Here is a 27,948-nt window from a genome sequence, read left to right on the forward strand (position 1 = left end):
ACTTGAGTAGTCCTGCTAGGACAACAGGTTCTGTGCGCTTTCTATATTTGGTGGAACTTGTTTTGATGGCAGTGTGGGAAGGGGATAAGGGGGGATAAAGACCGGAAGGTATGAGAGGACTTGTACGCAAGACACATGAGCTACACAAAAATAGACTCAAAATGGATGCAAGACCTAAATGTGAGATGAATCCATCAAAATCCCAGAGGAAAATACAGGCAGCAACCTCTTTGACCTTGGCCACAGCAACTTCTTGCTAGATGTCTTCAGAGGCAAGGGAGACAAATGCAAAAATAAACTACTGGGACTTCATCAGAATAAAAAAGCTTTTGCACAGCAAAGGAAATAGTCAATAAAACTAAAAGGCAATTGATGGAATGGGAGAAGGTATTCACAAATGACATATTAGATAAAAAGCCAGTATACAAAATCTATAAAAACTTATCAAACTCAGTCCCCCCAAAACATAATTCCAGTAAAGAAATGGGCAGAAAACATGAACTGGCATTTCTCCAAAGAAGGTATACAAATGGCTAACAGACATGTGAAAAAAATGCTCAACACCACTTGGTATCAGGGAAATACAAATCAAAACCACAATGAGATACCACCTCATACTGGTCAGAATGGTTAAAATGAACAACTCAGGAAACAATAGGTGTTGGCAAGGATTTAGAGAAAGGGCAAACCTCTTACACTGTTGGTGGGAATGCAGACTGATGCAGCCACCCTGGAAAACCGTATGGAGATTCCTCAAAAAGTTAAAAATAGAACTACCCTATGACCCAGTAATTGCACTACTAGGTATTTATCCAAAGGATACAAACAGTGATTTGAAGGGGCACCTGCACCCCAATGTTTATAGCAACAGTGTCCACAATAGCCAAACTATCAAAAGAGCCCAGATGTCTATCAATAAATGAATGGCTAAAGAAGATTATATATATATATATATCTCCACATTGAAGATGTGTATACACACACACAGAGACACACACACACAGTGGAATATCACTCAGCCATCAAAAAGAATGAAATCTTATCATTTGCAACAACGTGAATGGAACTAAAAGGACATTAAGTGAAATAAGTCAGAGAAAGACAAATACCATATTATTTCACCCATATGTGGAATTTAAGAAACAAAACAAAAGAATACAGGGGAAGGGAAGGAAAAATAAAGTAAGATAAAAACAGAGAGGGAGGCAAACCATGAGAGATTCTTAACTCTAGGAAACAAATTGAGGGTTGCTGGAGGGGAAGTGGATGGTGGGATGGGGGTAACTGGTGATGGGCCTTAAGGAGAACATTTTTAATGAGCACTGTGTGTTCTATGCAGCTGATGAATCACTATATTCTACCCCTGGAACTAATAGTACACTGTATGTTAACTAAATTGAATTTAAATAAAATTTTTTTAAAAGGTACATAAGTTAGCTCTAGGTTGTTTCAGTGGAGTCAGGAGAGTGGAGGGGAGCAGCTGGGATGTTGTGGGTAGAAAAGGCCTGAACCCAGAGCAGTATGGAAGAGTGTTGAGGATCTCAGTGTCTTCCTAGAAAGGGTGCAGAGGTGGCCAAGAGAGTGTGGGTATATCTGTAGAGGCCTTGTGGATGGAGCTGGGGTGATCTAGGTGGATCAGATGACCTACAAGCAAGGACTCCTTCAGTTGCACTCATAGCACTGGCCTGATGACCAAAGACCAACAGGGGGTGAACATCTTAGGGGAAGCCAGAGTGGATGGCTCTTTCATTACCAGATGGCACAGAAGCCTTCCCATTTTTACTTGTTCCCCAGAGGAATCAGAAGGGGAGTGGAAAAGGGCATAATTCAGAATAGTCTGATTATCTATCCAAAAGGGATTTTAAAATTCCCATTCAGAGTTGTCTTCAATTCTTGACTTGAGATTATGGTGTTTCCCATCAGTGGAAATGAGGTGTTCTCTGAAGAGCCAAGTTTCATTTTAAATTTTTGCATATGGACTATAAAGTTTACGTTCTCTATATGATGTTTAAAATCCTTTCCAATGGGCTGCTTCTCTTATATTACAACTGGTCTGGCTCTTCTTCCCCTATTATAGCTTTCTTCTCAAGAATGCCCTTTTCCTGACTGAGCGTGGGCTGGTCCTCTCTCTGAAAATACAAGCTGAGATACAAGGTTCCAGTACACTTATCATTTATTTAATACTTTATTGGGATGCCATGTATGCCATTTATTTCAATTAAGAACTCTGACTGAGCATCTGGTCTATGCCAGGCTTTATGCTGCATAGTGAGGATCTGGGACATAGCCCCCATGGAATGGGGAACAGAAATGTGTAGGTGTTAAAGACACTTTCTAATCTTTCCAAGGTTAAGAAATAGCAAGAAGAAATTGAAGGAAAAATGGAATAAGAGGTAAAAAGTCACAAATAGGCCATTTAGTAATTATAGAACCTTAACCTCTTTGGGCCTCAGTCTGCTAATCTGTAAAATTAGGGAGGAAAGAAAAAAAATTCCTTCAGGCCTTTTCCAGATGCTAAATTACATGAACCTTGTGATTTTTAAAAGTGACGAATTATATAGTTAACAGAAGCCCCTGAAGGCAAAAGAGTTCATAGAATGTAGCAGACATAAGTACATTTGCTGTTTGATTCTATTATAATGTCTTTGGAGCTGTGGCAAAGTCCTACCTCAAGCAAATCACATGAGGGTGAGTATGTCACTAATCACCAGTCTGGGTCATCCTAGCAGTGTCAGGATCTAAGGAAGAAGTTGCTAGTTGGTATACACTAGAGGTCCCACTCTTGCAATCATTATTATTAATATTAGTATTATTATTTTGGCAGGGGAGAATCTGGAGTTTAAATATGCTACTGGATATGTTTGCCTTTGCCTATACTTACAAAGTAGAATGCCCACCTAAAATGGTTAAGTGGATAACTGAAACCATTTGAAATATTGACATATTTGCCTGTTTACAATTTTTTGCTGTGATCTCAATTTTCCACTCTGCTTTGCATTCATAGACACTTTCTCACACTGCTCCCTCTTGACTCATTTATACACTCACTCATTCAACACTCTACAAAAACTCATGGAGCCCCTATCGTGTGCCAGGCTTTAAGCCAAGTGCTAGGTATACAGAGATGAGATGGAAAGCACACTACTTAGCAGGAGGGAAACATAACAGAAACAGAAGTCAAACAGGCTGCAGTACTGGGATGATCCACTCTAGCCATATGAAGCTTTGCTGGAGCTCTGTGGATAGAGCACTGGGCTACCTCCATACAACACTTAATGAGGTTGTCTGTTGCTGGAACCAAGGGCTGGGGTAGGGATGTGATGAGAGGAGTCCTACATCTGACAAAAGAACCCATCAAATTGGTGCCCATGACTACCTTTCTATTTTTTATCCACGAAAAGCACAAACAATGATGAGAGGTAGTGGCACTTTGTATGTTAATGGGACTTCTGATAAAGTTGCACTACATAATATAATAATGTGGAAATAAAAATTTGATTTTTAAAAAATCCTATGGAGTTTGGGTTATTTAATGAATTTTTCAGCCTTGACTCTGGAAGCATGGAGTCCAGTTACTTAAGGTGATGGGGAAATGGGAAGCCTAGTTTATGCATGGGGAGAGATACCAGTCAGTAGATAGGAAAATTCCACCTTCCTTAATTAATGCAAGCTCAGAACATCCTAGTTTGGTACAAAAGGAGAACTTTATGTTGGGTAGAGTGTTTACACCTCATAGCTTTTTCTACCTCTCTCTTTTCTTCCCTTCCTTCCTCCCTCTTTTTCTGCAATTTGTTATTTCCTCAGAGAATCCTATGGATCACAGCTGTGATGTTTAAACCCTTTAAAACCCCAGCAAAAGCCCAGACAAAACTTTTGGAGTACAACCAAAGTAACCTGGAATGTTCAACATGACTTTATTTTTTTTTCTTTTTTTTTATTTTTATAAATTAATTTTTATTGGTGTTCAATTTACCAACATACAGAATAACACCCAGTGCTCATCCCGTCAAGTGTACCCCTCAGTGCCCGTCACCCATTCACCCACACCCCCCCCTCCTCCCCCTCCACCACCCCTAGTTCATTTCCCAGAGTTAGAAGTCTTTATGTTCTGTCTCCCTTTCTGATATTTCCCACACATTTCTTCTCCCTTCCCTTATATTCCCTTTCGCTATTATTCATATTCCCCAAATGAATGAGAACATACACTGTTTGTCCTTCTCCGGTTACTGTGGCCAAGTTCAAAAAGGGTGTTGCCTGAGTTCTCCTCTGGGATTTTGATGGAATCTTGTCTCACATTTAGATCTTTCATCTATTTTGAGTTTATCTTTGTGTATGGTGCCAGAGAGTGGTCCAGTTTCATTCTTCTGCATGTGGATGTCCAATTTTCCCAGCACCATTTATTGAAGAGACTGTCTTTCTTCCAGTGGATCGTCTTTCCTCCTTTATCGTATATTAGTTGAGCATAAAGTTCAGGGTCCACTTCTGGGTTCTCTGTTCTGTTCCATTGATCTATATGTCTGTTTTTGTGCCAGTACCACACTGTCTTGATGAACACAGCTTTGTAGTACAACCTGAAATCTGGCATTGTGATGCCCCCAGATACGGTTTTCTTTTTTTAAAATTCCCCTGGCTGTTTGGGGTCTTTTCTGATTCCACACAAATCTTAAAATAATTTGTTCTAAATCTCTGAAGAAAGTCCATGGTATTTTGATAGGGATTGCATTATACGTGTAAATTGCCCTGGGTAACATTGACATTTTCACAATATTAATTCTGCCAATCCATGAGCATGGAATATTTTTCCATCTCTTTGTGTCTTCCTCAATTTCTTTCAGAAGTGTTCTGTAGTTTTTAGGGTATATTTTGAGAACCATTTGAATGGTAAATGGTTCTCCAACCTTTTATTTTCAGGTTGTAGGTGTCCTTCTGTCTAAAATGAGTCTCTTGTAGACAGCAAATAGATGGGTCCTGTTTTTTTATCCAGTCTGAAACTCTGTGCCTTTTGATGGGGTCATTAAGCCCATTCACGTTCAGAGTTACTTGAACTTCTTCTTAAAGGGGAGTTTTAAGAGTCCCCCTTAAAATTTCTTGCAGAGCTGGTTTGGAGGTCACATATTCTTTCAGTTCCTGCCTGTCTTGGAAGCTCTTTATCTCTCCTTCCATTTTGAATGAGAGCCTTGCTGGATAAAGTATTCTTGGTTGCATGTTCTTCTCATTTAGGACCCTGAATATATCCTGCCAGCCCTTTCTGGCCTGCCAGGTCTCTGTGGAGAGGTCTGCTGTTACCCTAATATTCCTCCCCATGAAAGTCAGGGACTTCTTGTCTCTTGCTGCTTTAAGGATCTTCTCTTTATCTTTGGAATTTGCAAGCTTCACTATTAGATGTCGAGGTGTTGAACGGTTTTTATTGATTTTAGGGGGGGATCTCTCTATTTCCTGGATCTGAATGCCTGTTTCCCTTCCCAGATTGGGAAAGTTTTCAGCTAGGATTTGTTCAAATACATATTCTGGCCCTCTGGCCCTTTCGGCGCCCTCGGGAACCCCAATTAAATGTAGGTTTTTCTTCCTTAGAGTGTCATTTATTTGCCTTAATCTGTCTTCATGGTCCCTTAATTGATTGTCTCTTTTTTCCTCAGTTTCCCTCTTTGCCATTAACTTGTCTTCTATGTCACTCACTCGTTCTTCCACCTCGTTAACCCTCGTCGTTAGGACTTCTAGTTTGGATTGCATCTCATTCAATTGATTTTTAATTTCTGCCTGATTGGATCTAAATTCTGCAGTCATGAAGTCTCGTGAATCCTTAGTGCTTTTTTCTAGAGCCACCAGTAGCTGTAGAATAGTGCTTCTGAATTGGCTTTCTGACATTGAATTGTAATCCAGATTTTGTAACTCTGTGGGAGAGAGGGCTGTTTCTGATTCTTTCTTTTGAGGTGAGGTTTTCCTTCTAGTCATTTTGCTCAGTGCAGAGTGGCCAAAAACAAGTTGTATTGGAACACGGGGGAGTATCACTGGTCCCTCTAGCTGGTCTTCTGGGGGAGGGGCCTGTTGTGCTGATTTTCAGGTGTTAGCACTTGGGGGAGCTGCTCTGCCCCTGCCTGCTGCAGGGCTCAGCGGGGGTTGTTTACCCGGTGAGGCCCCAGGAGGAACAGCCGCAGTTGCTATGGCAACTCTGGAAGCCTGGATTTAGCCTCCGCAGGAACTACGGGGCTCGGGGCTCTCGGTTCTCCGTCCGCAGGGCCTGGAGGCTCCGGGGCGGGGCCGCTGATCTGCTCAGCTCGGGGCAGGAGCGTCCTTGCTGTCCTGGGCCCTCCCGGCCTCTGCCTGTCCCGGGGGAGGCCGGATCCTGGGCTGTGTCCCGGCGCCCTGTGCTCCGGGGCCTGCGCTGGTGGATTCGCGCTCCCGCCCCGCAGCTCCCTCCCTGGAGCCGCCGCCCGAGCCCCTCCGAGCTGCTCCGGCCCCGCCGTGTGCGCTGCAGCCCTTAGGGAGCTCGGCGCACTCTCCCGGGGCGCAGGTGTCTGTTAGTGTCCCCGGGAGCTCGAGGGCATCCCCGCCCTCCTGGGTCCTGCTCCAACTCCCTGCGAGCCCCTTTCCGCCCGCCCGGGAAGGTTGGTGCAGCTCCTGCTCCTCCGGGACGGGACGGGGCTCTCCTGTCCTGGGGACACTCGCCCCGGCCTCAGCCCGGCTCCTCGCGGGGCCCCTCCCCCTCGGAGGCCTTTTGTTCCTTTATTTCTTTTTCCCCGTCTTCCTACCTTGATAGAAGCGCGGACTCTTCTCACTGCAGCGTTCCAGCTGGTCTCTCTTTACATCTCAGGCCGAATTCGTAAATTTTCAGGATGGTTTGAAGGTTATCTAGGTGATTTGGTGGGGACAGGTGATTTGGGGACCCTGCTCTTCCGCCATCTTGCCCCTCCCTCCTCAACATGACTTTACTAACAACTGGGAAAAACAAGAGGAAAAAAAATCTTCAGTGTGTACCATGAGCTTAGACATTATATTTTGCTGATCCCTGAAGAGAAGAGAAAGTTTTCCCAAGACTCTCCTTCCTAGCTTCGAGCATCTTCTGTTGTAGCGACTGCAACTTCAGCTACCATTACCCAAGAGCTAACTCTAATTTAAGATTCCATCAAAATCCTAGAGGAGAACACAGGCAACACCCTTTTTGAACTCAGCCACAGTAACTTCTTACAAGATACATCCACGAAGGCAAAAGAAACAAAAGCAAAAATGAACTATTGGGACTTCATCAAGATAAGAAGCTTTTGCACAGCAAAGGATACAGTCAACAAAACTAAAAGACAACCTCCAGAATGGGAGAAGATATTTGCAAATGACGTATCAGATAAAGGGCTAGTTTCCAAAATCTATAAGGAACTTATGAAAACTCAACACCAAAGAAACAAACAATCCAATCATGAAATGGGCAAAAGACATGAACAGAAATCTCACAGAGGAAGACATAGACATGGCCAACACGCACATGAGAAAATGTTCCGCATCACTTGCCATCAGGGAAATACAAATCAAAACCACAATGAGACACCACCTCACACCAGTGAGAATGGGGAAAATTAACAAGGCAGGAAACCACAAATGTCGGAGAGGATGCGGAGAAAAGGGAACACTCTTACACTGTTGGTGGGAATGTGAACTGGTGCAGCCACTCTGGAAAACTGTGTGGAGGTTCCTCAAAGAGTTAAAAAGAGACCTGCCCTACGACCCAGCAATTGCACTGTTGGGGATCTACCCCAAAGATACAGATGCAATGAAACGCCGGGACACCTGCACCCCGATGTTTCTAGCAGCAATGTCCACAATAGCCAAAGTGTGGAAGGAGCCTCGGTGTCCATCGAAAGATGAATGGATAAAGAAGATGTGGTTTATGTATGCAATGGAATATTACTCAGCCATTAGAAACGACAAATACCCACCATTTGCTTCAACGTGGATGGAACTGGAGGGTATTATGCTGAGTGAAGTAAGTCAATTGGCGAAGGACAAACATTATATGTTCTCATTCATTTGGGGAATATAAATGATAGTGAAAGGGAATATAAGGGAAGGGAGATGAAATGTGTGGGAAATATCAGAAACGGAGACAGAACATAAAGACTCCTAAGTCTGAGAAACGAACTAGGGGTAGTGGAAGGGGGGTGGAGGTGAATGGGTGACAGGCACTGAGGGGGGCACTTGACGGGATGAGCACTGGGTGTTATTCTGTATGTTGGCAAATTGAACACCAATAAAAAATAAATTTCTTAAAAAAAATTTCTTGACCCCTAGAGGAAACTGCTGGACCCTCTTACCTACCTAGATCCTTGCCTTTGCCCTGTGACTGACACCAGGAAGACCTCTCACTCAAGACTGTGGTCTTACCCTGGAGGCCTTCTTTAGGATCATCATGTCTTAATGCCTTTTAACACCCCTCACTGTTCATACGCATGTATGTGCCTATGTGAACACATGTATGCCTGTGGAGTGAGGTCTCCTAATGACAGAATGATAGGTGCATGAAGGGAAAGGAAGCAAAATAGAGGAAGAGAAAAAGGAAGAGAGGAGAGAATATATGCTTAGAATAGGGAAGAAAAGAGAGGAAGATTCTTTGTGTGCGCATCTCAGATATGGCCCCCGAGCAACCAATCTAGCCATTTCAGTTGCTGTCCATGTGCCTGTGGTAAAAGCAGGGCAGGCTTCACTGATTACCTTTTCTCCCTTCACAAAAAGAGAGGAAGAAAGTTGAGAAGTGAAAATGAATGAATAGACAAACGAAAAGACAAAGGCATCCAGAGTTTGGGAGAGACAGAGGGCAGGGGGGCTGAGGGCAAAGAGATGTAGGAAGGGCCTGTCCACAAGATGCCAAAACAGATAATAACGATGGGTAATGATCTGTCTGCTTCCACGTATTGATTATCATACAGTGTGAGCAAATGCTACGACTCTGAATTGAGTAAATATTTGGTGCTACAAACAACCACATGAGAGGAATGGGGAGAAAGGAAGGCGGGGGAGGGCTGTGCCAGGGGAAGAATGGAAGAGAATGGGCAGCCCTCTAACATTAGTATGCACGCATGCCCAGTGATATGGGAAAGAGAATACGAAATGCAGCAAGCTAGGGCTTTGCACACTGACAAGAAAGGTATCAGACCTGAGATAGTAAGATAAGGAAAACAGAGCATCTCCTTGTCATTTTCTCCTTTCTGTTTTAATCCATGTAATGTAATTCTGTTGCCTCAGCTTTACAACAGATGCTTTGGGCTACTCCCAGGCTCTCCTTGACCTCTGGAAGTAGAGTGCAGAGAGGTTGCTCCAAGCCTAGCCTTCCAGAGACCAAAGTGACCCTTTCCAATGGTCTATTCCACTGCTGTTCTCGGCTGTGACAGCTCCTTCACCCATGTTCCTGAACCATAAACCTACAGACAGGCAGCCCCTGACCCTAGACACGAGTTGCCTGTCCTTGTAGCATGGGGAAAGTAGTCAGTGCCAATGTTTTAATTATATTTACATCTCACAAATGATGGAAAGGATCAGCTTATAAAAGCAAAAGAAAGTTGGGGTATTCAACCTCTCTGGGCCTTTTAAGACAAAGGGTTATTATGTCCATGTGAATTTCCAGGAAGAAACTTCCAATTAAAGCTTATTGCTTCTCAGCTTCCATTGGTTGGCAATGTGGCTCATCCTTCCTGTTCATTAGAGCAGAATAGGGGTTGTAGCCTCACAGAGTCTGTGCCCACCTTCCAGCTCACTCCCCCAGTGATCTTGGGAGGATCCCAGTGCTGCCATGATGGCCCCATCACCCCCCTGTGTGTGACTTGGAAACCAGACTGGATATTGCACCTGTGTTCTTGAAGGAAGTAAGACCCCTGCTCTACCAGTTGCATGAATGATTAATGAGGGGTAATTAGTCAATGTTGTTAAGCATTTTATAGACACAAAATGCTGGCTAAGAGCTAAATGAAGAAACAAAAACAGCAAAAGCCGAAAGACTTTACATCCACCCAACTGCTGCTCATAGAATCCCAGAAATGTTGGAGTGGAGGGAAGGAGGCATGGAAGAGACTATTCGCCCTGTGACTTGCAAACTGAATTGTGGAGCTTTCTGGGCACAAACCAAGCAACTGTTTCCCTGTGTTTCCTCATAAAACAAATCACAACAACAAAAAAAAGGCAAACTGAAGTTCCATGCTAGCAGCATAACTTGAAGACAGAGAATGCCAAAAACTTCAAAATAACCATGAGTAAAAAGAAAGAGCACCACATCCTAGCAGTGGGAGCTCTCATACTCCACTCTGGAGGATGTGGCCATTTGATTCCCATTGTCCCTGGTGTTGAGGAGCTTTGGCCAGGGGTCTGGGCAGAGAGGAAGTAAAATGTCTCCCAGCTCTTCAGATGCAGGATTAGCACCCCTTTCTGTATCTCCCTTTAAACCAAGCCAAAACAAAAACAAAGCCAATTCTGACATCCATTCTGTCTTTGGGGAAATTAAAGGAGCTTTAGGCCAATGCCCAGGGGACTTTAAAACCTAATATTTGGTTAGTCTGGCTCTGACCTGGTATTTGAATTTTAGGAACTGAGTCCCTCTGTGACTCACTTGGTAGGTTAGGGCCTCCCTGCTAGTCTCAGGTGTCACCTTGGGCCTCAGCCTGCCATCCTGCCCACCTATGGCTTACAACTGAAAGGATATATTCCAACTTGGCTCCAGCTTTCCAGACCTGGCTGTACCTCCTTCTCTTACCCATGTCCCTCTGTCCCCTTAAAGTTGTGCTTCTCCAACATCTCCTCTGATGTGCCCCAAATGGCAGAGAAGGGTGAAGTCACCTCCCAGAATCTGGGGGATCACTTCCAGAAGAAAAGATCTTAAAGCTCATGTTTTATCTTGAAATTTATGTGCAGCACTGAAGCCCAATATAAAGCCCTGTCAATTTAAATATAAAAATATCCCTCTATTTCAATATTTTGGTAAAACTGAAGCTCTGGAAAAATGTACCACGTTGGTTGATTCTGTGGGATTGTGCATGCCCACAACACTACTACATATCCTCAGGGTACAAGTGTACAAGTGTCCGAGTGTGAGAAAACCCTACCACACTCACTCACTTTTACCAACTCACTTGTAGGATCCTGGCCCCTCCTAATTTGCTCACAGCCAAGTGCCCTTAGCCATTTCCTGTGTGGATGGGGCTTGGGAGGCAGGACGGGAAGCCTGATCTCAGACCTGTGGGGCAGGGCCCTGAGAGTGGAGCCATCCCGTCCTTCCTCCAGGGGATGTCCTTAGACTTACCAAGCCTCTGAAATTGTACAATTCACTGTTGGTCCAGTTTGTCTTAATGATGCATACCAATTATTTGTCCCATGGTTAATTAAGAGTTGCCAAGTCCATTGGACCAACATTATCATGATATACTCTTTAGACTTAGGGAGGGAAGGAACTAACCCTGTTTGATTTCCCACTAGGTTGCAGGCACTGTGTCACACAAGGTATACACACCACCTGTTTAATCCTCACATGGATTAAATCCTTATATGGAGTAGGTGCTACTGTCTCCTTTTTACATATTAATTATCTAGCACTTCTAGGATGTAATGGACACATAGCACCCAAACAGCTCAGTTAGGATCCAAATCCATGTTTTTCTTATCCAAATCATGTCCCCTTTCCACTGTTCACGATGCAGTGTTGCTTGCTTTTCTTTCTGTTACATCTTATGCCCATTTCCCTCCTTATGGACTCTATCAAAGAATGAAAGAAACAGAGAGGAGGGGAGGTCAGAATGTACGAATTCTGCTGTCAGCTGTTTCAAGAAGATGGAGAGGATGTGGGAGAGGTGGTGGATTGAAACCAGTGTCTAAACTGACATTTCTCTTATCTCTGGAATTTATTTATTTGGGTCTGCCTCACAGGGACAGATTTTAAGGAATGGTTACAGAGGGGCCTTAGAAACCTGGAGAGGGAACATAGCTTCACTCAGCCCCTCATTCATCATCAGCTGGAGCATTGGTCTCATTAATAACTGGGGCTTAATCCTCCACATTCAAAGAGACTCCCATTACCCAAAACAATAATTTTTTTAATTACCCAGGCAGAATGGCAATCGCATATTGAATACCAAGGATGATTTAAAACTAATAAATACTTTTGGAGATTCCTTGAACATTTTAATGAATTAAAAGTTATGAAATATTTATAAGCAGTAACAACGCCATTTAGTACCATTAATAAAATAAATACATTAGTCAGAGAATGAAATTCATTACTATTTTACTACTAGACATTTATGTCAATGACTGAATATTGCTCCAAATTACTTGTAAAATAGACCAATTATTTTAGTGTGATTAATCTTTTCAATTATTTCTTTTATGTAGTTGTAATTTGAAAGTAATTTTCTTCCGGGAGTACAATGACCTCAGCACACTGGTTCCTTATTTATTTATATTTAAAAATCTTTTGTCTCTACCCCCATTTCCGGGTGATTTCCAATGGTCAAATATTTAAAATAGTCACCCAAGCAATCATTGTCCCTATGTACTTTGTGGGGGATTTTTAATTGGCTTTATTAGTGATTATGAATAAGCCATTCCAGTGTAAGAAGTCTCTGCCAACAGCAGCTGGATGTGGGTAGGGAAAGGAGGGGCCAGAAAAACTCTTTCCTGGTTACACCAGCTGGGGGCCTGGCTGAGTTAGACCCCATCCTCAGTCTGCCAGAAGGATGCAGTGTGATAAGTATATCACAAGATGTTTAGGCTCTTCCTTGGCCACTAACCATCCCCACAGGATTAAACTGTCTTACTCCTTTGCATGGCATACTGGATTCTGGGCACTCAGTCACAAAGGGAAAAATGACTTTATCAGAGATAAAAGCATAGATTGTTGGGGGGAAGAGGGGAGAAGCAGATGCCTTCGAAATCAGAAAATAGATCTGGGCTTTCAGTGTTTCTTCTGGAAGTAGGGTAAACCTGACCTTGGCCCAATGGCTGAGAAAAGGCGAAATGGAAAGGGAAAGGTGACTGTGATCCTGCAAACAAACCATGGGTTAGTTATGATGAATTATTCCACCTTGGTTCCAGAATGAGGACATTCAGCTCAGTCTGGGGGTGAGGAAGGAAGAAGGCAATATTAATTTATTGTGCCAACCTCTGTGCCAGGGGTCCTACATGTAATATATTTTTCATTTCCCAACAAACCTATAAGTATGTATCATTAGTCCCATTTAGTGTTGAGAAAACCAAAACTCAAGGATATTTTAAAATTATTTTGAGCTCAGAAGGGTGTTAAGTGATAGACCTGGAATTCCACACTCATTCTGTCTGATTCCAAAGCCTGTAATCTCCTTCCTACATTGTAACCAGAAAACCTTTATTCAGTGCTTACCATGGGAAAAACACTGGTAGTTGCTAATTGGAGTACAGAGATTAAAAAGAAAAAGACACAGTCTTTGATTCTAGGAATTTAGCATCTATTGAGCAAGACACATAAATAACTCTGGAAAGAAGTAGACTGTTATAAAACGGAAATCTATGGAGACTTAATTCTGAGCTGAGACTTCTTGGAGAAGACAGTATCTGAGCTGAGATTTGAAAGAAGTGCAAGGCTTGGGGAGACAGACTTTGGGGAAGGGAGAGGGAGGGTATGCTACAGGGGGATTAGCTGGAATCAAAGCTTGGTATAGGAGGTGTTTGGGAAATGCAACAGAAAATCACAATTTTAATGCTTTTAAACAGTACAATTCACAGATAAACTATGAGTGGGAAGTTTTAGAAACAGATAGTTAAGGAGGACAATAGTATATAATGGGCCTCACCCATCACATGGAGGGCATGATGAGAACTAGTGGACAAAGCTATGGCTGCTACTTCTCCTTGGCTTTCTCTTCCAAGCAATAGATCCCACCTCTGCATAGATAACTGGGTCCCCTGAAGTGACTGACCTAGGTGGGGGCCACCTGGGCACTGGTGGCAGTTTGGCAGTGCTGTGACTCTCAATACCTGCATGGCATTTGGTTGTTGTTAGCATCACATAATTTTGGAGGAGGTATCAGAAAAGCCAATTTGTTTCTGTAAATAGCACTTTCTCCAAAAGAAACTGAGCAGCAGTGAGAGAGTAAGTATATGTTTAGAGGTTTCAGGCTAGGTAAGTTCCAAAAAGGTCGGGTAGCTCAGGGTAGCATGTACAATGCATCTCCATAGCTATCTTCTCATTAGACCCTCATGATTAAGGTCAATGTTGGGACAACCAGTGACATATTTTATTATTATTCCTATTTTAAATAAAAACAATCAATGTGCCAATTCTGATAGAGACCTGTAATGTCCCTACTGATCTGAAGCGTTGGCTAGGCTATGGCAAATAAAAGGTGGAAAGGGGACTTTGATGCCCTGATTGCTGGTTCAGTGCTCATTCCATGGTATTTCTGAGAAAAGCATGAAAAAAAGTTCAGAGGAAGACAATCTCTACAAATGGAGCACTTATTCAATATCTCTGGTGTGAATTAGATGTAAGTCATGGATGCCCTTTGGGGAGCAGTTTTGTGTGAAATAAAACAGAGATTTTAAGGCCACCACACCAAACTTCAATCCTAAGACAGAAGCAAGTTTGTATCGGTTTCACTGTGTGTTCACTTTAGTACGTGCTCAGTAATGTTTGTCAAATGAATGAGCAAATGCATGGATGGGTAGATGGATGATTCTGCTACATAGAGAGTTTTCTCCTGGCAGCCTCAGTAATCTCCATCTTACAAGCACAGACTGAGGATCCTGCTGGGATGTTGCTTGCTGTTGGAACAGAAAATGCCCAGTTTGGGCCTGGCTGCTAGGAGCTACTCCAGAAGTTGATTGGTTCCACATGGCTGGCCAAGATTAGAATACGTTTGTTCAGCTTCTTTCATTTCCTCTTGTCCTCCTCTTGGCCTAAGGAGGGCATCCTTGACTGGCCATCATTGTCTTTGGTAGAGTAGGAGGAGATAGAGGGGACAAGGCTGTGATATACCACACATTTCTTTTTACTAGAAACATTCATACTAGCTCTATAACTAGCATCTTAAAGCTGGGACTCAGTGAGACAAGAACTTGCCTTGTGTAGATGGGCCATAGCCCAAAGTATAATAGCTTTGTTCTTAGTCTTAATTGTTTAAGGATGGTATAGTTAACGTAACAATTTTTTAGCTCTCACATTTTATGTAAAAACAGAATCTTATGAACAAAAAGCTGGAATTAATAAGAGAGTTAAAAATCAGAATGTCCAGTGGTTCTTATACTGTATTTTATGAAACTCCACAGTGTTTGTGGGGGGTGGTTGTCAAGGCCTGTGGAGCAAGTGGGTTCTGGGCCTCCCTACCATCACTTCTCCGAGGGCAACTCTGCGTGTGTAATTTTATATACTGGACTACTATATATGACTTTATTTGAATTAAGCGTTCAGCCTCTAAAAAATGTTTGACGTTCATAGATCCAGTTTAAATGCCATCATTTTAGGCCCAGAGATGTTAAGATATCTGCGCACCCTCAACTCTTTTGGGACATGTGTTTTAAGTTATCTATGGTGGTGGGACAGCTTTTGGATTCCTCTCCCTTCCTGCACTACAGAAGTTAATGAAAGTACCCCTCATGGGTAGCATGAGAATTATGATATCCTCTCTGCTGAATAGATCAGAGGAGATAATATGTTTGAAAGAGTTTCAGTAGGGTAAGGAACCAAGAGTGCTTCTTGTTAAGAAATTTGTTAGTGAGATGAATGTGGTTCTGACTTAGGAAATGTCAGATGTGATTCTTGTAGGTTCCTGAAAGAGAACACGAACCATAAGGGCTGGCAGAAAAATGTATTTAGGCTTACTTAGATGCTATCTGTAGCTCCTTGATGTTCACGGATGGAGGGGGTCCACTGTTGGCCAGTGGGCAGTAGTACACCTAAATTACCTCTGACCAACTGAGGCAGGGAGAGGGAAGCTCTGAATTAGTTTCTTAGAAAAACTGAGAACTTGACAATCATGAGGTGCAGGCAGAAATCACACTGGGCCGGTCAGTAATTTAGTGTGTTGAAGTTCAAGATAAATCATTGGGTGGTTTGTTCATTGAATTTCTACTGTTAGGGAGACAGAATAGATATTTCCTGGGGTGCTTTCCAGCAGGTAGGAGTAACACATGGCAGCAAGAGCATGAATGCTGGAGCAGATGACCTCTGTTCTAATACCTGTTGTGAGACTTGGGATAAATTACTTAAGTCTCTGTGCCTCAATTTTCCCATCCATATAATGGAAATGCTGATAATAATAGTACATACCTCATAGCATTGTTGTAAGGATTAAATGAGTTTATATATGCAACAAGTTTAGAACAGGGCTTGGCACATAGAAGGTATGGGATGGGTGTTTGCAATAATGTATATTCTTCTTTTTGAAAGATTTATTCTTATTTATTTGAGAGAGAGAAAGAGAGCATAAGTGAGCTCAGGGGAAGAAGCAGAGGGAGAGAGAGAGAGTGAAGGAGAGAAGTAGACTCCTTGCAGAGCTCAGAGCCTGACACAGGGCTCGATCTCATGAACCTGAGATTGCTACCTGAGCCAAAATAAAGAATCAGATGCTCAACCAACTGAGCCACCTAGGTCCCCCCAATAATGTATGTTCTTTTTTCTTTTTAAGATTTTATTCATTTATTCATGAGAGACAGAGAGAGAGAGAGAGAGAGAGAGAGAGAGAGAGAGGCAGAGACACAGGCAGAGGGAGAAGCAGGCTCCATGCAAGGAACCCGATATGGGACTCGATCCCAAGACTCCAGAATCACACCCTGGGCTGAAGGCAGGTGCCAAACTGCTGAGCCACCCAGGGATCCCAATAATGTATGTTCTTATGAGATGCTCAGTGTTTTTCAAATCTTTTTCAAGAAGCTAGTCCTGCCCATTCTGACATGTGTTTTTCTGTAGGCAACTCTGAACATGAGGGGTCCTGATGAATGTGCTGCATAATTCTAGTGCTTTGGGCTATCTGCTAAAGACAGGTCTTTGTGAATGGGTGAAGTGTTCCCTGGGAGTCCAGGCATGGGTGTCTCTGGGGACTGATATCCTTCCCATCACTGCCAAATACACAAACTGGCTTTTTTTAGAGATCAGAGTAAAACCTCTTCTAAGCAATTTCCACCTACTGCTACCTTCTTTTGTCAGTACCAGGGTAATAACCCAAAGCTATAAAAGCAGGAGAAACATTTATCAATTGATTGATTAACTAACAATCAGTGAACAAGTATTTAAGTAGTGTTTTCTATGTGTTTAGCGCTGTGCTAACTATCCCCTGGAGAAATAAAAAGAAATATAAAACAGGATCCCAAATCTCACATTAAGGCCCCAAAAATGCCTAACTGGGAAATAATTATAAAACAGATACTAAAAACAAACAAACAAACAAACAAACAAAAAAACAGATACTAAATTTAGATGTAGAGAGCAAAGTATTTGGAGAAGAATTTCTCTAGCTCTGAATGATGTTTTGGAGGGTTTGGGCCCTAAATTGGATCCTAAATGATGAGTCTGCATTCAAAATGGAAGGCCTGGGACCAAGCCGGCCATTCTTGGTGCAATGTACCAAAAACCAGTCTGACTAGAGGGTTGGGGTGTGGAAGAAGAGAGGACATGACATTGGACAGGTACTGAGACCAGATTGTAAAGAAGCTTAGAAATCAGGCAGAGACATTGGGCATTTCCCAGGCAGGACTGAATGGTGGTGAAAGTACCAAGACCAGAGTCAAGATGGCCCTGATGTCACTCTCAGCTCTACGAACAATCAGCTGGGTGATCTCAAGCCCATCATTTTCCTGGACCCAGGAATGAGTGAGATGGCCCAGTCTAGCCTCCATATTTCTGAGGTGGAAGGGAATAAGAAGTTACAGAGGTCTCATGAAAGTGCCACAAGGAAAGGAAATTTGTAGCGATGTGTGAGGGATGGGTAATGGTATCAGGGAGACCAGCTGGCTACTGCCAAAGCCCAAGAATGCATAATGAAGGCCTGTATAAAGTACATTGCTGACAAAATGAAGTCAGAAGGGTAAATTCAAGAGACAGCAACAGTAGCATCTAGATAGCAAAGGCTAGGATGAAAAACAGCCATAGGTCTAGAGCCCAGGGCTTGACTATTTGGATGTAAGAATAAGAGGATGGGTCAAAGATAATTCTAAGGCTTTAGCAATAAATAAAACCCCTGCCTCTACACATTCATAAAGGTGGTAAAATGTTGTGGACAGAAATACTGGCGTGGTAGTCAGACTGACTTGGGATTGAGTTTGGCTCTATCTTTCCCTAACTGAATGACTTGGACGAGTTTTGAAACTTCTATCAGGTTCGGATTCCCCATCCATAAATAAGGATAACCTCAAAGAGTTAAAAATAGAGCTACCCTATGATCCAGCAATTGCACTGCTGGGGATTTACCCCAAAGATACAGTTGCAGTGAAATGGCAGGGCACCTGCACCCCAATGTTTATAGCAGCAATGTCCACAATAGCCAAACTGTGGAAGTACCCCCAGTGTATATCGAAAGATGAATGGATAAAGATGTGGTCTATGTATACAATGGAATATTCCTCAGCCATTAGAAATGACGAATACCCACCATCTGCTTCAATGTGGATGGAACTGGAGGGTATTATGCTGAGTGAAGTAAGTCAATCGGAGAAGGACAAACATTATATGGTCTCATTCATTTGGGGAATATAAAAAATAGTGAAAGGGATTATAGGGGAAAGGAGAGAAAATGAGTGGGAAAAATCAGAGAGGGAGACAGAACATGAGAGACTCCTAACTCTGGGAAACAAACAAGGGGTAGTGGAAGGGGAGGGGGGTGGGGGGTGGGGGTGACTGGGTGACGGGCACTGAGGGGGACGCTTGATGGCATGCGCACTGGGTGTTATGCTATATGTTGGCAAATCAAACTCCAATAAAAAATATACAAGGAAGAAAGAAAGAAGAAAGAAAGAAAGAAAGAAAGAAAGAAGAAAGAAAGAAAGAAAGAAAGAAAGAAAGAAAGAAAGAAAGAAAGAAAGAAAGAAAGAACCTGCTTTATAGAATTATGGTAATGTTCACATGAGATAACACACTTAAAAGGATCAGCACTTGCCTTTGCACATGGTAGGTGCTCTGTTGATGTTAGCTTTTATTGCTTATTAACTGAGCACTTATTAAGTGTTAAACACTGAGATAGATGTCAGGATTCAGAGAACAAAGAGGCATGGCCTCTGCCTTGATGACACCCACAGATAAGTATCATCTCCTATGCAGGAAGAATGGCTCCAACATTCCCTGTAAGCCTTCTGGGTTAACTAAAATGGTGCCTCTCTTCATGTAGGTGAAGGTAGAGCTGTAGAGTTCTACAGATGTGTTTCCTTTCATATTCTATCTGTGCCTTATCAGGAGGGGACCAAGTTATTATCAAAAAATAGGCCAGGCATTCTGTAGACCTGTCTATAACCCTGGCTAACATGCTACCAGCCCTGTTCACCCCTTCAAAGATAATACTTCTCTCTCTTTCTCTCTTTTCTTTCATGACCTAACCAAAGCAATACATCAGAAAACACAGACATTTGTCTACCTCAAATAAGCCTTGAGCATATCTCTGAAATAACTCCTTCCATTTAAAAATGTGAGTGTAGTTTTCGGATGCTTCTTACATTTGCAACGTGTCCACACCAACTGATGTGCAGTGAAATTGCTCCATGATGGGAGGGAGAATTAGAAGTTCTCAGGAAACACAGGAGTCACTATGGCTTTCCTCTACTCTGTGCTTTATACATCCACACTTATCTCTTCATACCTCTTGGTGGCCACAGGAGTCCAAGTCAGAAAAGGAGTGCACAGAACATCTGCTTCCCCATGGAGACCATCTGTTCTTAGACACAGAGCATCTGAAGGAAGGTAGCTGGGACATGAGAACCTTCCTAGGTCTCTTGGCCAATTTACCTTCTCCAGGGAGTTAGAAACAAACTTCTTTTCTCTGTCCTCTAAGAAACTGTCCTGCCAGAAGACATATGTTTGGATCATTAGAGAAAGTTAGGGAGGTCATCTCTCTTGGTATTATAAAGGTAGAGGAGGATACAAGAAACAGGTCTTTTAAACTTCGCAACAAACTCACTGCAAATGCAACATAAGATACAGAGGAAGAATTTTGGAAGTGAAAGGGAGTTGTAGGGATAAGGGAGGAAAAATTTGCATAGTTGAGATCCTTGACTCAGAGGTATGAGGAATTTTTGCAGGAGTATGGGCTGGGCCTGATATCTGGAGTTTTGTAGTCTCTTATTCCCTTCTTCTGACATTGCTCAAATGAGATTAGGCCAATTCTGGGAACTGATACCTTCTCTCTGTCACATTCCTGTTAACTGGCTCCATTTCAACAGATGGCCTCTTTTGGATGGTACGTAGACCCTTGACATCTGTGAGGATTGATAATGTCCAGAACTATCCACAAATTCCCAAGTTTGTGAACGTGGAAACATTTGTATAAGCTTCTGGCTTTCTCCCAAACCACATGTTTCTTATACTTGCCTCACATCACAGGTTAATCACCTTTTCAACTTGAACTGAAGTTCAATCTATCACTTTATGATGATTTTTCTTTTTCTCACACATAAATCAGTTTTCATTAAGGGAAAAAAAAAACACCTTGTGAAAGTTCTTGTAAGACCAGCAATGAATGAAGAACCATAGCAGCATAAGAAACTGGGTCATCAGTGGTCTCCTAAGGGAGTCCCCTTTGTATACCACCTCTAAGAGGTCCAAGATTCAAAGCTGGGCCTCTATATGCAATAGATCACTGTGTGTATGAGTCTTCATGGTTGTTCATGAACAGTCTAAATTGGCAATATAGGTCTGGGAGTATCACAGTCTTTCTTCCTCTCCATACTTCATTCTTGGTCTTCTCAGACCACAGGTTCCATGGCACACATGAAAGCTCCCTCTCACTGAACCTCTGGGCAAAGGCAGGCAGAGAATAGCAGTAACGAAAGCAACTTCTTCCTAAGGCTCTGTATAATTCAAGCCCATCTCCTATACCTTCTACATGTGGGAAACAATAAAGGATGTTTATTGCTATGACCCTAGGTCTTCTGAACAATCAAGAAAAGATCAACCTTACGTATCTCTTGATGATTCATTTCCTCCTGCTTACTAATCAGACTTGAAGCAATGTCAAATGAGAAATACATATGTGATCTTGAAAACAAAAGTAGAAGGTCAAAAACTCTGTGGAGGGAGGGGAAATAAACTTATCAAAAATATATACAGATATAGTTACTGTGATCGAGTACGCATTTAGTTTAGAGTTTACTGGCAATAAAGGCAAAAAAGAAAAAAAAAACCCAACAAATTATTCTTCAGGAGAGATACTTTTTCTTGGTAACAAATCTTGAATGTGGAGACTTATGCAAAAGGAATTCAATGACAAAGTGGACCATGCCCTAATAGTGTTTACAAAATAAACAGAAGATTCCATGTATAACCATTTCCCAAGCTGCCTCTTAATAATAGCAGGAATCCAGTCATTAAAAACACTTAGTCATAAATTTTGCCTCAGGGGAAAAAGAGTAAAACAATCACTATCAAGTTGGTGGAGTAAGGATTGGGTAGAGATATAGGTAAAAAAAAAAAAAAAGGTAGAATGTTGATAATTGTTGAAACTGGGTTGAGGGTATATGGGGATCATTGCACTATTCTATTTATTTGCATACATTTGAAATCTTCCACAACAAAAAGCAAAACAAAAACAAAAGAAAACAACATAGCTGAAAGCATTTGGCAGCCAGGGAAGTTAAGCTGATATGTTCTCTCACAAAGACTGTATTCTGTTTGATGAGATTTTAAGGTAAACAGATATAATGGTATACTCAATTTTTGAAAATTGATCAGGTGGGCTGTGGAGCACTTGGTAATATTTAGAACAAGCCCCAAGGCACTGTAGACTTGACTATATAAGCAAGCACATTCCTAGCTAATTGTAGTGGCAGGTTACTGACACACTTAAGACAGCAAGCTACCAACGAGTGGTGGGGAAAGCCAGATTCAAATACCTTCACTGCAGTTCTTCAGGGCAAAGAAGTCCACTGCAGACAAGCTTCGGTTGCCACTCGAGATGTATTCCAGGGCCACTCGGAAGGGATTCTCTGGGCGCCCAATTCTTCCCTGGAGCACTGTCCAACTGGTTGCATTGAAAAGCAGAGGGGAAGAGCATAGAAAAACAGTGATGAGAAGCAGGCCTAGCTTGCACAAAGATTCTGTTTCTGCAGTGATTTTAGGACCCACACTCTTCATGGGCACCAAGAGATGCAACCCTAAGAGGCCCTGAGAACGATGACTCTGACAGCAACACACAAACATTTATTTCCTTCTTGTCCAGCTAACCCAGAGACCTATTTCTCCAAGCCACTGATGTTTCTTTTGTCATATTCTTTCAGGCAATTGCAGACCTTTGGACATTTTTAGTAGTTAATCTTATAGGAAAAAAATATATGTACTTAAGAATACCTGCCAGTAGGGTGAAGGAGTAGTCTTGAAAAACATTTATCAGTGTGTTCATAATTAGCCCTAGAAAGAATTTTGGCTTTCAGAATTTTTTCTGATCCCAAAGTCTAATCACTCTTGGGTTTGCTGTATGGTTACTTGAGGGAAGCAAGCTAGGGCTATTTATTTACTTGAGGAAAATTAAAGTGCACTGAAGCATGTATTTTGGGGTAAAAGGTACCTAAGATTGGTGTGAACTCTGCAAAAAGGTGCAAACAGAAGAAGATAGAAGTAGGTCGAATGGTGAGCTCTGCAGGCATCTATGATCAAGGACACTGACATCGCTGGAGAACAGAGAATAAGCGAAATGAACATTATTTTACACCTCACTCATGCTATTAACCTCTGGGAATAGCCTCCTGTCACTGATTGGAACATCAGATTTACTTTCAGCCATTGATTCAGGTTTTTTTTTTTTTAATATTTAGTTATGTTGAAAATTTTGCATGGTGAGTGGAAATTACCTGAACTGTTTCATATTTTTCCTTTATTTTTTTAATTTTTATTTATTTATGATAGTCACACACACACAGAGAGAGAGAGAGAGAGAGAGAGAGAGAGAGAGAGAGAGGCAGAGACACAGGCAGAGGGAGAAACAGGCTCCATGCATCGGGAGCCCGACGTGGGATTCGATCCCGGGTCTCCAGGATCGCGCCCTGGGCCAAAGGCAGGCGCTAAACCACTGCGCCACCCAGGGATCCCCCATATTTTTCCTTTAAAAAACAGTTTTATTGAGGTATATTTGACATACAGTTAAATTGCATGTCCTAAAAATGTATAGTTTGGAGAGTTAAAGAGTATAAATTGATGAGGTTTGCCATATATATACACTCATGAACTCATGATGTTTCATATTGTCCTACCACTATGTAGGGCCTCAGGTAGGTTGGCCCATAAAAGCATGAAGGAATTTAGGGAAAGATTAGCTTTCTGTTAAAAAAAAAATGTTTAAAGTACCCCTCGCCCGCAAGGTATAAAGTGATGCTCACTATAAGAAATATTAAAGATCCAACCATTCAGAAAAGTTGGTAAAGGAAACTAAAAGTCACCCAGACACTCATTATCCAGAGAGAACCATGGCCAAAACTAGTGTAGCTTTTTAGCTGTACTTTTATATAAACAAGACCATTTTACTTGTGCTCTCTGTGACTGGACTTTGCCACTCAATGGCATGTCAGGAGACAATAAGTATAGAGTATGTGATGAGTTCAATGATTGCATTTTTAATGATTTGTGCATTGCTTCCGAATTTTCCTCTTCACGATCATGCTGAGGCTAGCCCTGTGCACTTCTGTAAATACTGCCTTCAGACAAATTCTTGGGACCCAAGTCAAAGTGCATGTACATTGAAAACTCTGAGCATATTGTCAGTCTTCCAACAGTGAATCAGAAAGCCCATTTCTCCATCTGCTTGTTAACACTGGACCTCATCAAATCTTTCCTGACTTTACTGCCTTTCGGTGATGAAGGCAACACCTAAGGCAATCAATGGTCTTTCAGCAGGGCGCCCTTGGATGGCAGTTTTGAGTTTCCAGTCCTGCCATGTGGTGGGGCATGCAGTCGGAATCTGCTGAGTGAAGAAGGTAGTTTTGTTCTCTAACTATGCTCTTCTGTACTTAATTCAGATCACTGAAGCCAATGCCTCAGTCATTTAATACAAGTGTATTAAGTTTCCCCACAATAGATGCTGTTGCAGGGATTATTGCTGTTGTAAAGTGTGTTCCCTGTTACTGTACCCAGCAGGATTTCTATCCAAAATAAAACCAGTGCAATTGAATAAGGAAAAGGAGGCCTTTCTGTTTAAATGTGGAGCTGTCAAAGAAATAAATATTTGAAAAGAAAATGTAAACGTGGGGTTCTTAAGAAAAAAACAAACAAGCAAAGAGAGCAGAATTATTCTTGTCCTTCTGAAGAAATAAAGAACCCTATTTTTGAGGAAAGATGGTGGAAAAACGCATGCCTATTCATATTCTGCCAAAATCGTAGCTCTCTGCTGCAAGGAATGATGGATTTTAATTCCAGGTACACTGTGGCCCTTGACAATGATTTCCATTTCTATATTGGCACTAGCCCTCTGGATAAATGTGTCAAGAGTTTTAGGAATTAGTTTCTGAGTTACTGATGCAATAACTTTTGTCTGAAATTCTCTGGCCTCCCATAGTTTACTGCTGCAGCTTTAATAACTTTCAGAGCAGTTGCCAAACATGTATTTTATGACCAGGGAAATTGGGACAAGAAAAGGGCAAGCTTGTACCTAGGGTCAGCTTTGTTTAAAAGACAGCAGGAACCCCAGGAAAAACAAACGCAAGCTCTCTTTTTGGTCTGACTCCATTTTCTTTGCTCATATCCCCGCAGTCATGAAACTCCCTTATTAGGGTTCTGTTTCCCTCTTTGGCTGAAGCAACTCTAGTTGTGCTTGCAGGAGGGAAGGTTATGTTCTGACCTAGATCCTCCTAGAGACCAACGTGCAGCTGTGTCCATGTCCTGGGGACTTGTGGCTATCTTAGCACGAGTCCTTTAATCAATCAACTTGACGGTGTGGGGAGTCCATCTGGATTCTGGGAAGCCAGAAAAACTATATGAGCAGCCTGTCACCATCCATTATCTTCCAGTTGTCTCTCTAGAATTCTTCACTTCCAGTTTTGGCTCTGCCCCTCAAGTGCCTGATGACTTTGAACAAGGCACTTCACTGTGAATGCCTGAAATTTTGGATGTTTTTTGATCAATGTATTCTCAATCAGAGGAAGTTTCTCCAATTTTGTGTGAATTTGCTGAGAAAAAACAAACAAACAAAACCTGACCGCACATTTTTGCTGAATGGCTACATCATATTGAATAAATTGGAATACAACAACAACAACAAAAAGTCAGAAGGGTTGGTTTGTGAATATTAAGGTCCATTTCTGACCTGAAGGTTGGAAATAGGTACGTATAAAGGATGCTCAGTTGGGGGCAATTCCTGGGTTCTGGTTGTGGACCCCCACAGGTTAAGGTAAGTTCCTATACCTCCTTGGGTTTTAGTTTCTTTGTTAGCAAAATGCAAGGGTTGGATCAAAATTTCTCTAAGGTCCCTTACTGATTGGGTGCTTATATTTCTCTAGCAATTTGTAGGAGTCCTAGTGACAAAACACTTGATGAAAGCCCTGAAAGTTGCAATGCACAAACAATATTCCACAGAGAGTGGAAGGAAGAAGTGATTAGTCAAAGAATTACATATTTATATCTGTAAAGAGACTAAGTTCCATCTCCTTAGAAAAATGGAGAGACTTGCCCAAGGTCACACTTTCAGTTACCTGCAGACCTAAGATTAAAATCAAATATATTATTGCTCCCAGACTGCAAGGACAGGAAACAATGCAACCTACAGATCAGTCGGTATACTCAGTCACCACTCTATATCACTGGAATCCCAGAAATAGAAAAGGAGATGTCTACTTTGCATTAATAGAAGAAACACCAGTCTGGGTTTTAAGGACAAACAGGCCAACCAGATAGTAAAATATATTGTCACAAAATTGACACACAAAACAAAAAATTCCTAAAAAGCCCTGTCATGGTCTTAAGAATCTCCAAGGCTCCCACCACTCCATCACTCCATACCAAGTTAGTCTGTACGTGTTTAAAGGAAATCGTCAGCACAACTGATGTAAGGCAAGCTGCTGACTAGATTCAAGGGTTAGCATCCATGACTCAAGGAGGATGAAGGCATGAAGTTGTTTTTTAAGCCTAGGAGGAAGGGGAACTTTTTGATAGCCTGTGAGGTCTATGGATGGCAGTTGACAAGACAGAGGAATGTGTGTTACTTTGCTACTGTGTAGGATTCTAATAGGCATGATGTTGACACAGGATTGGCTCACAAAAGCAAGCCCTCAAACCCCACATGCTATTCAATGGAATGCTTTTCTTTCTTTTTTTAAAGAGTTTTTTTTTATTTACTCATGAGAGACACAGAGAGAGGCAGAGATATAGGCAGAAGGAGAAGCAGGTTCCGTGCAGGGAGCCCAATGTAGGACTCGATCCCAGGACCCTGGTACAACCTGAGCTGAAAGTAAACACTCAACCACTGAGCCACCTGGATGCTCCTCAGTGGAATGCCTTTCTGAGATGACTTTGGTTGCTGCAATATCAGGAGTCCTAGAGTCAGTCCTCAGCTCCACCATCAACTCAGCTAAGTGACTTTGGGCAAATAATTTAACCTCTCTGATCTTTAGCTTCCTTACTTTTAAGATGGAAATCATAATACCTAGCTCACTGGGTTGTTGTGAGGATTTGTCAGAAGGATATATGCAAAGGAACATCCTTTTGGGGGGATTCTCAATAGTGAGAGCTATTTTTACAGAAGACCACAGCTTTCTTCACAGAATGGCACTGGTCCATGAACCTATCAGCATCTCAACTCATTTATGAGATTTGAGGGGGGAAAGGAATGTAGGTAAAAGAAAGAGAGAAAATCATTTGCAATTCATCAATAGCAGACACCTTATTTATTTAAGCCAGAAAAAAAGTCTTCATTTTTAAATGGATCTTCATGTGTTAAGCACAACCCAAAGAAATCATGTTGAAATACTCATACGACAAAATATATTAGTGACTATGATAGGATGTCAACATTCTGCTCAGAGCCCTCCAAAGGTACTCATCTTACTTTAGAGTAAAAGCCTCTCATTTACCTTTGTATCATCTGTGGTATGTGGAAAGATGCCTTGTGTCTAAATCTCGGTTAGAATTTGTTGAATTCCATTTCTCAGGTATTTATTGGTGTGTTGTTGTACACTAAATAAAGCATTAAATACTCAGGGGATCATAAGGGTTTAAGATTTAGCTTGGCATTCCAGGTGCTTACAGACTGGAGAGAAAGAATAAAAGTAAATACCAACATTTATAGTGAATGGCAGTACAGAAAAGTAAGTGGGTGGCGTAGGCTCTATGTACAATTAAAAGTTAGAAGGCAAAATGATGTGTTCGGGTTGGGTGACCACAAGAGGTGTAACTTAAGGGTGGGTTATGAAGAGAAGGAAGGAATTAGGAATAGGGTGATGCAGAAATACCTTGTATCTCTAGACACAATATTTGTTGAATGAGAGAACAAGTACTTGAACACATTTCTGTTAAATCAGACAAGATTCTGACATTCTTGGATAAAATTTATATTCTAGCAGCACTGAGTTCATCTGAAAGTTCATGCCAGTTCATTATTGTTAGCTCTCATCCATTCAGGTAATGGATGCCTTCCCTGTTAGGAGTAACTTAAGGAGTGGGAAAATTTGGAGGTTGAGGGCTGTTTGCAGGTTGGTTCATCACGTAGTTCTTGTCTCCCAATTTGCCCATAGGTCTGTTCTTTAAAGGGGCAGGGCAAGAGAAAGCAGCCATCAAATTAGCTCTTATGCAAGTGCCCAAGAAAGGAATCAGAGAATTGAAGTAATTGA

At 41.9% G+C, this 27,948-nt stretch overlaps 1 protein-coding gene across 1 annotated transcript in view; it reads right to left on the reverse strand.

Moving 5' to 3' along the window:
• Window positions 1-27,948, reverse strand: part of ALK (ALK receptor tyrosine kinase) — a 690,816-nt gene that overhangs the window by 175,640 nt on the left and 487,228 nt on the right. Inside the window, exon 5 of the mRNA XM_055327701.1 lies at window positions 22,033-22,160. Coding sequence (XP_055183676.1) covers window positions 22,033-22,160 — 128 coding nt within the window. The remainder of the gene's footprint in view (window positions 1-22,032; window positions 22,161-27,948) is intronic.

The sequence above is a fragment of the Nyctereutes procyonoides genome, unplaced genomic scaffold (assembly GCF_905146905.1).
Source record: "Nyctereutes procyonoides isolate TBG_1078 unplaced genomic scaffold, NYPRO_anot_genome, whole genome shotgun sequence".
In the NCBI taxonomy this organism is placed as follows: Eukaryota; Metazoa; Chordata; class Mammalia; order Carnivora; family Canidae; genus Nyctereutes; species Nyctereutes procyonoides.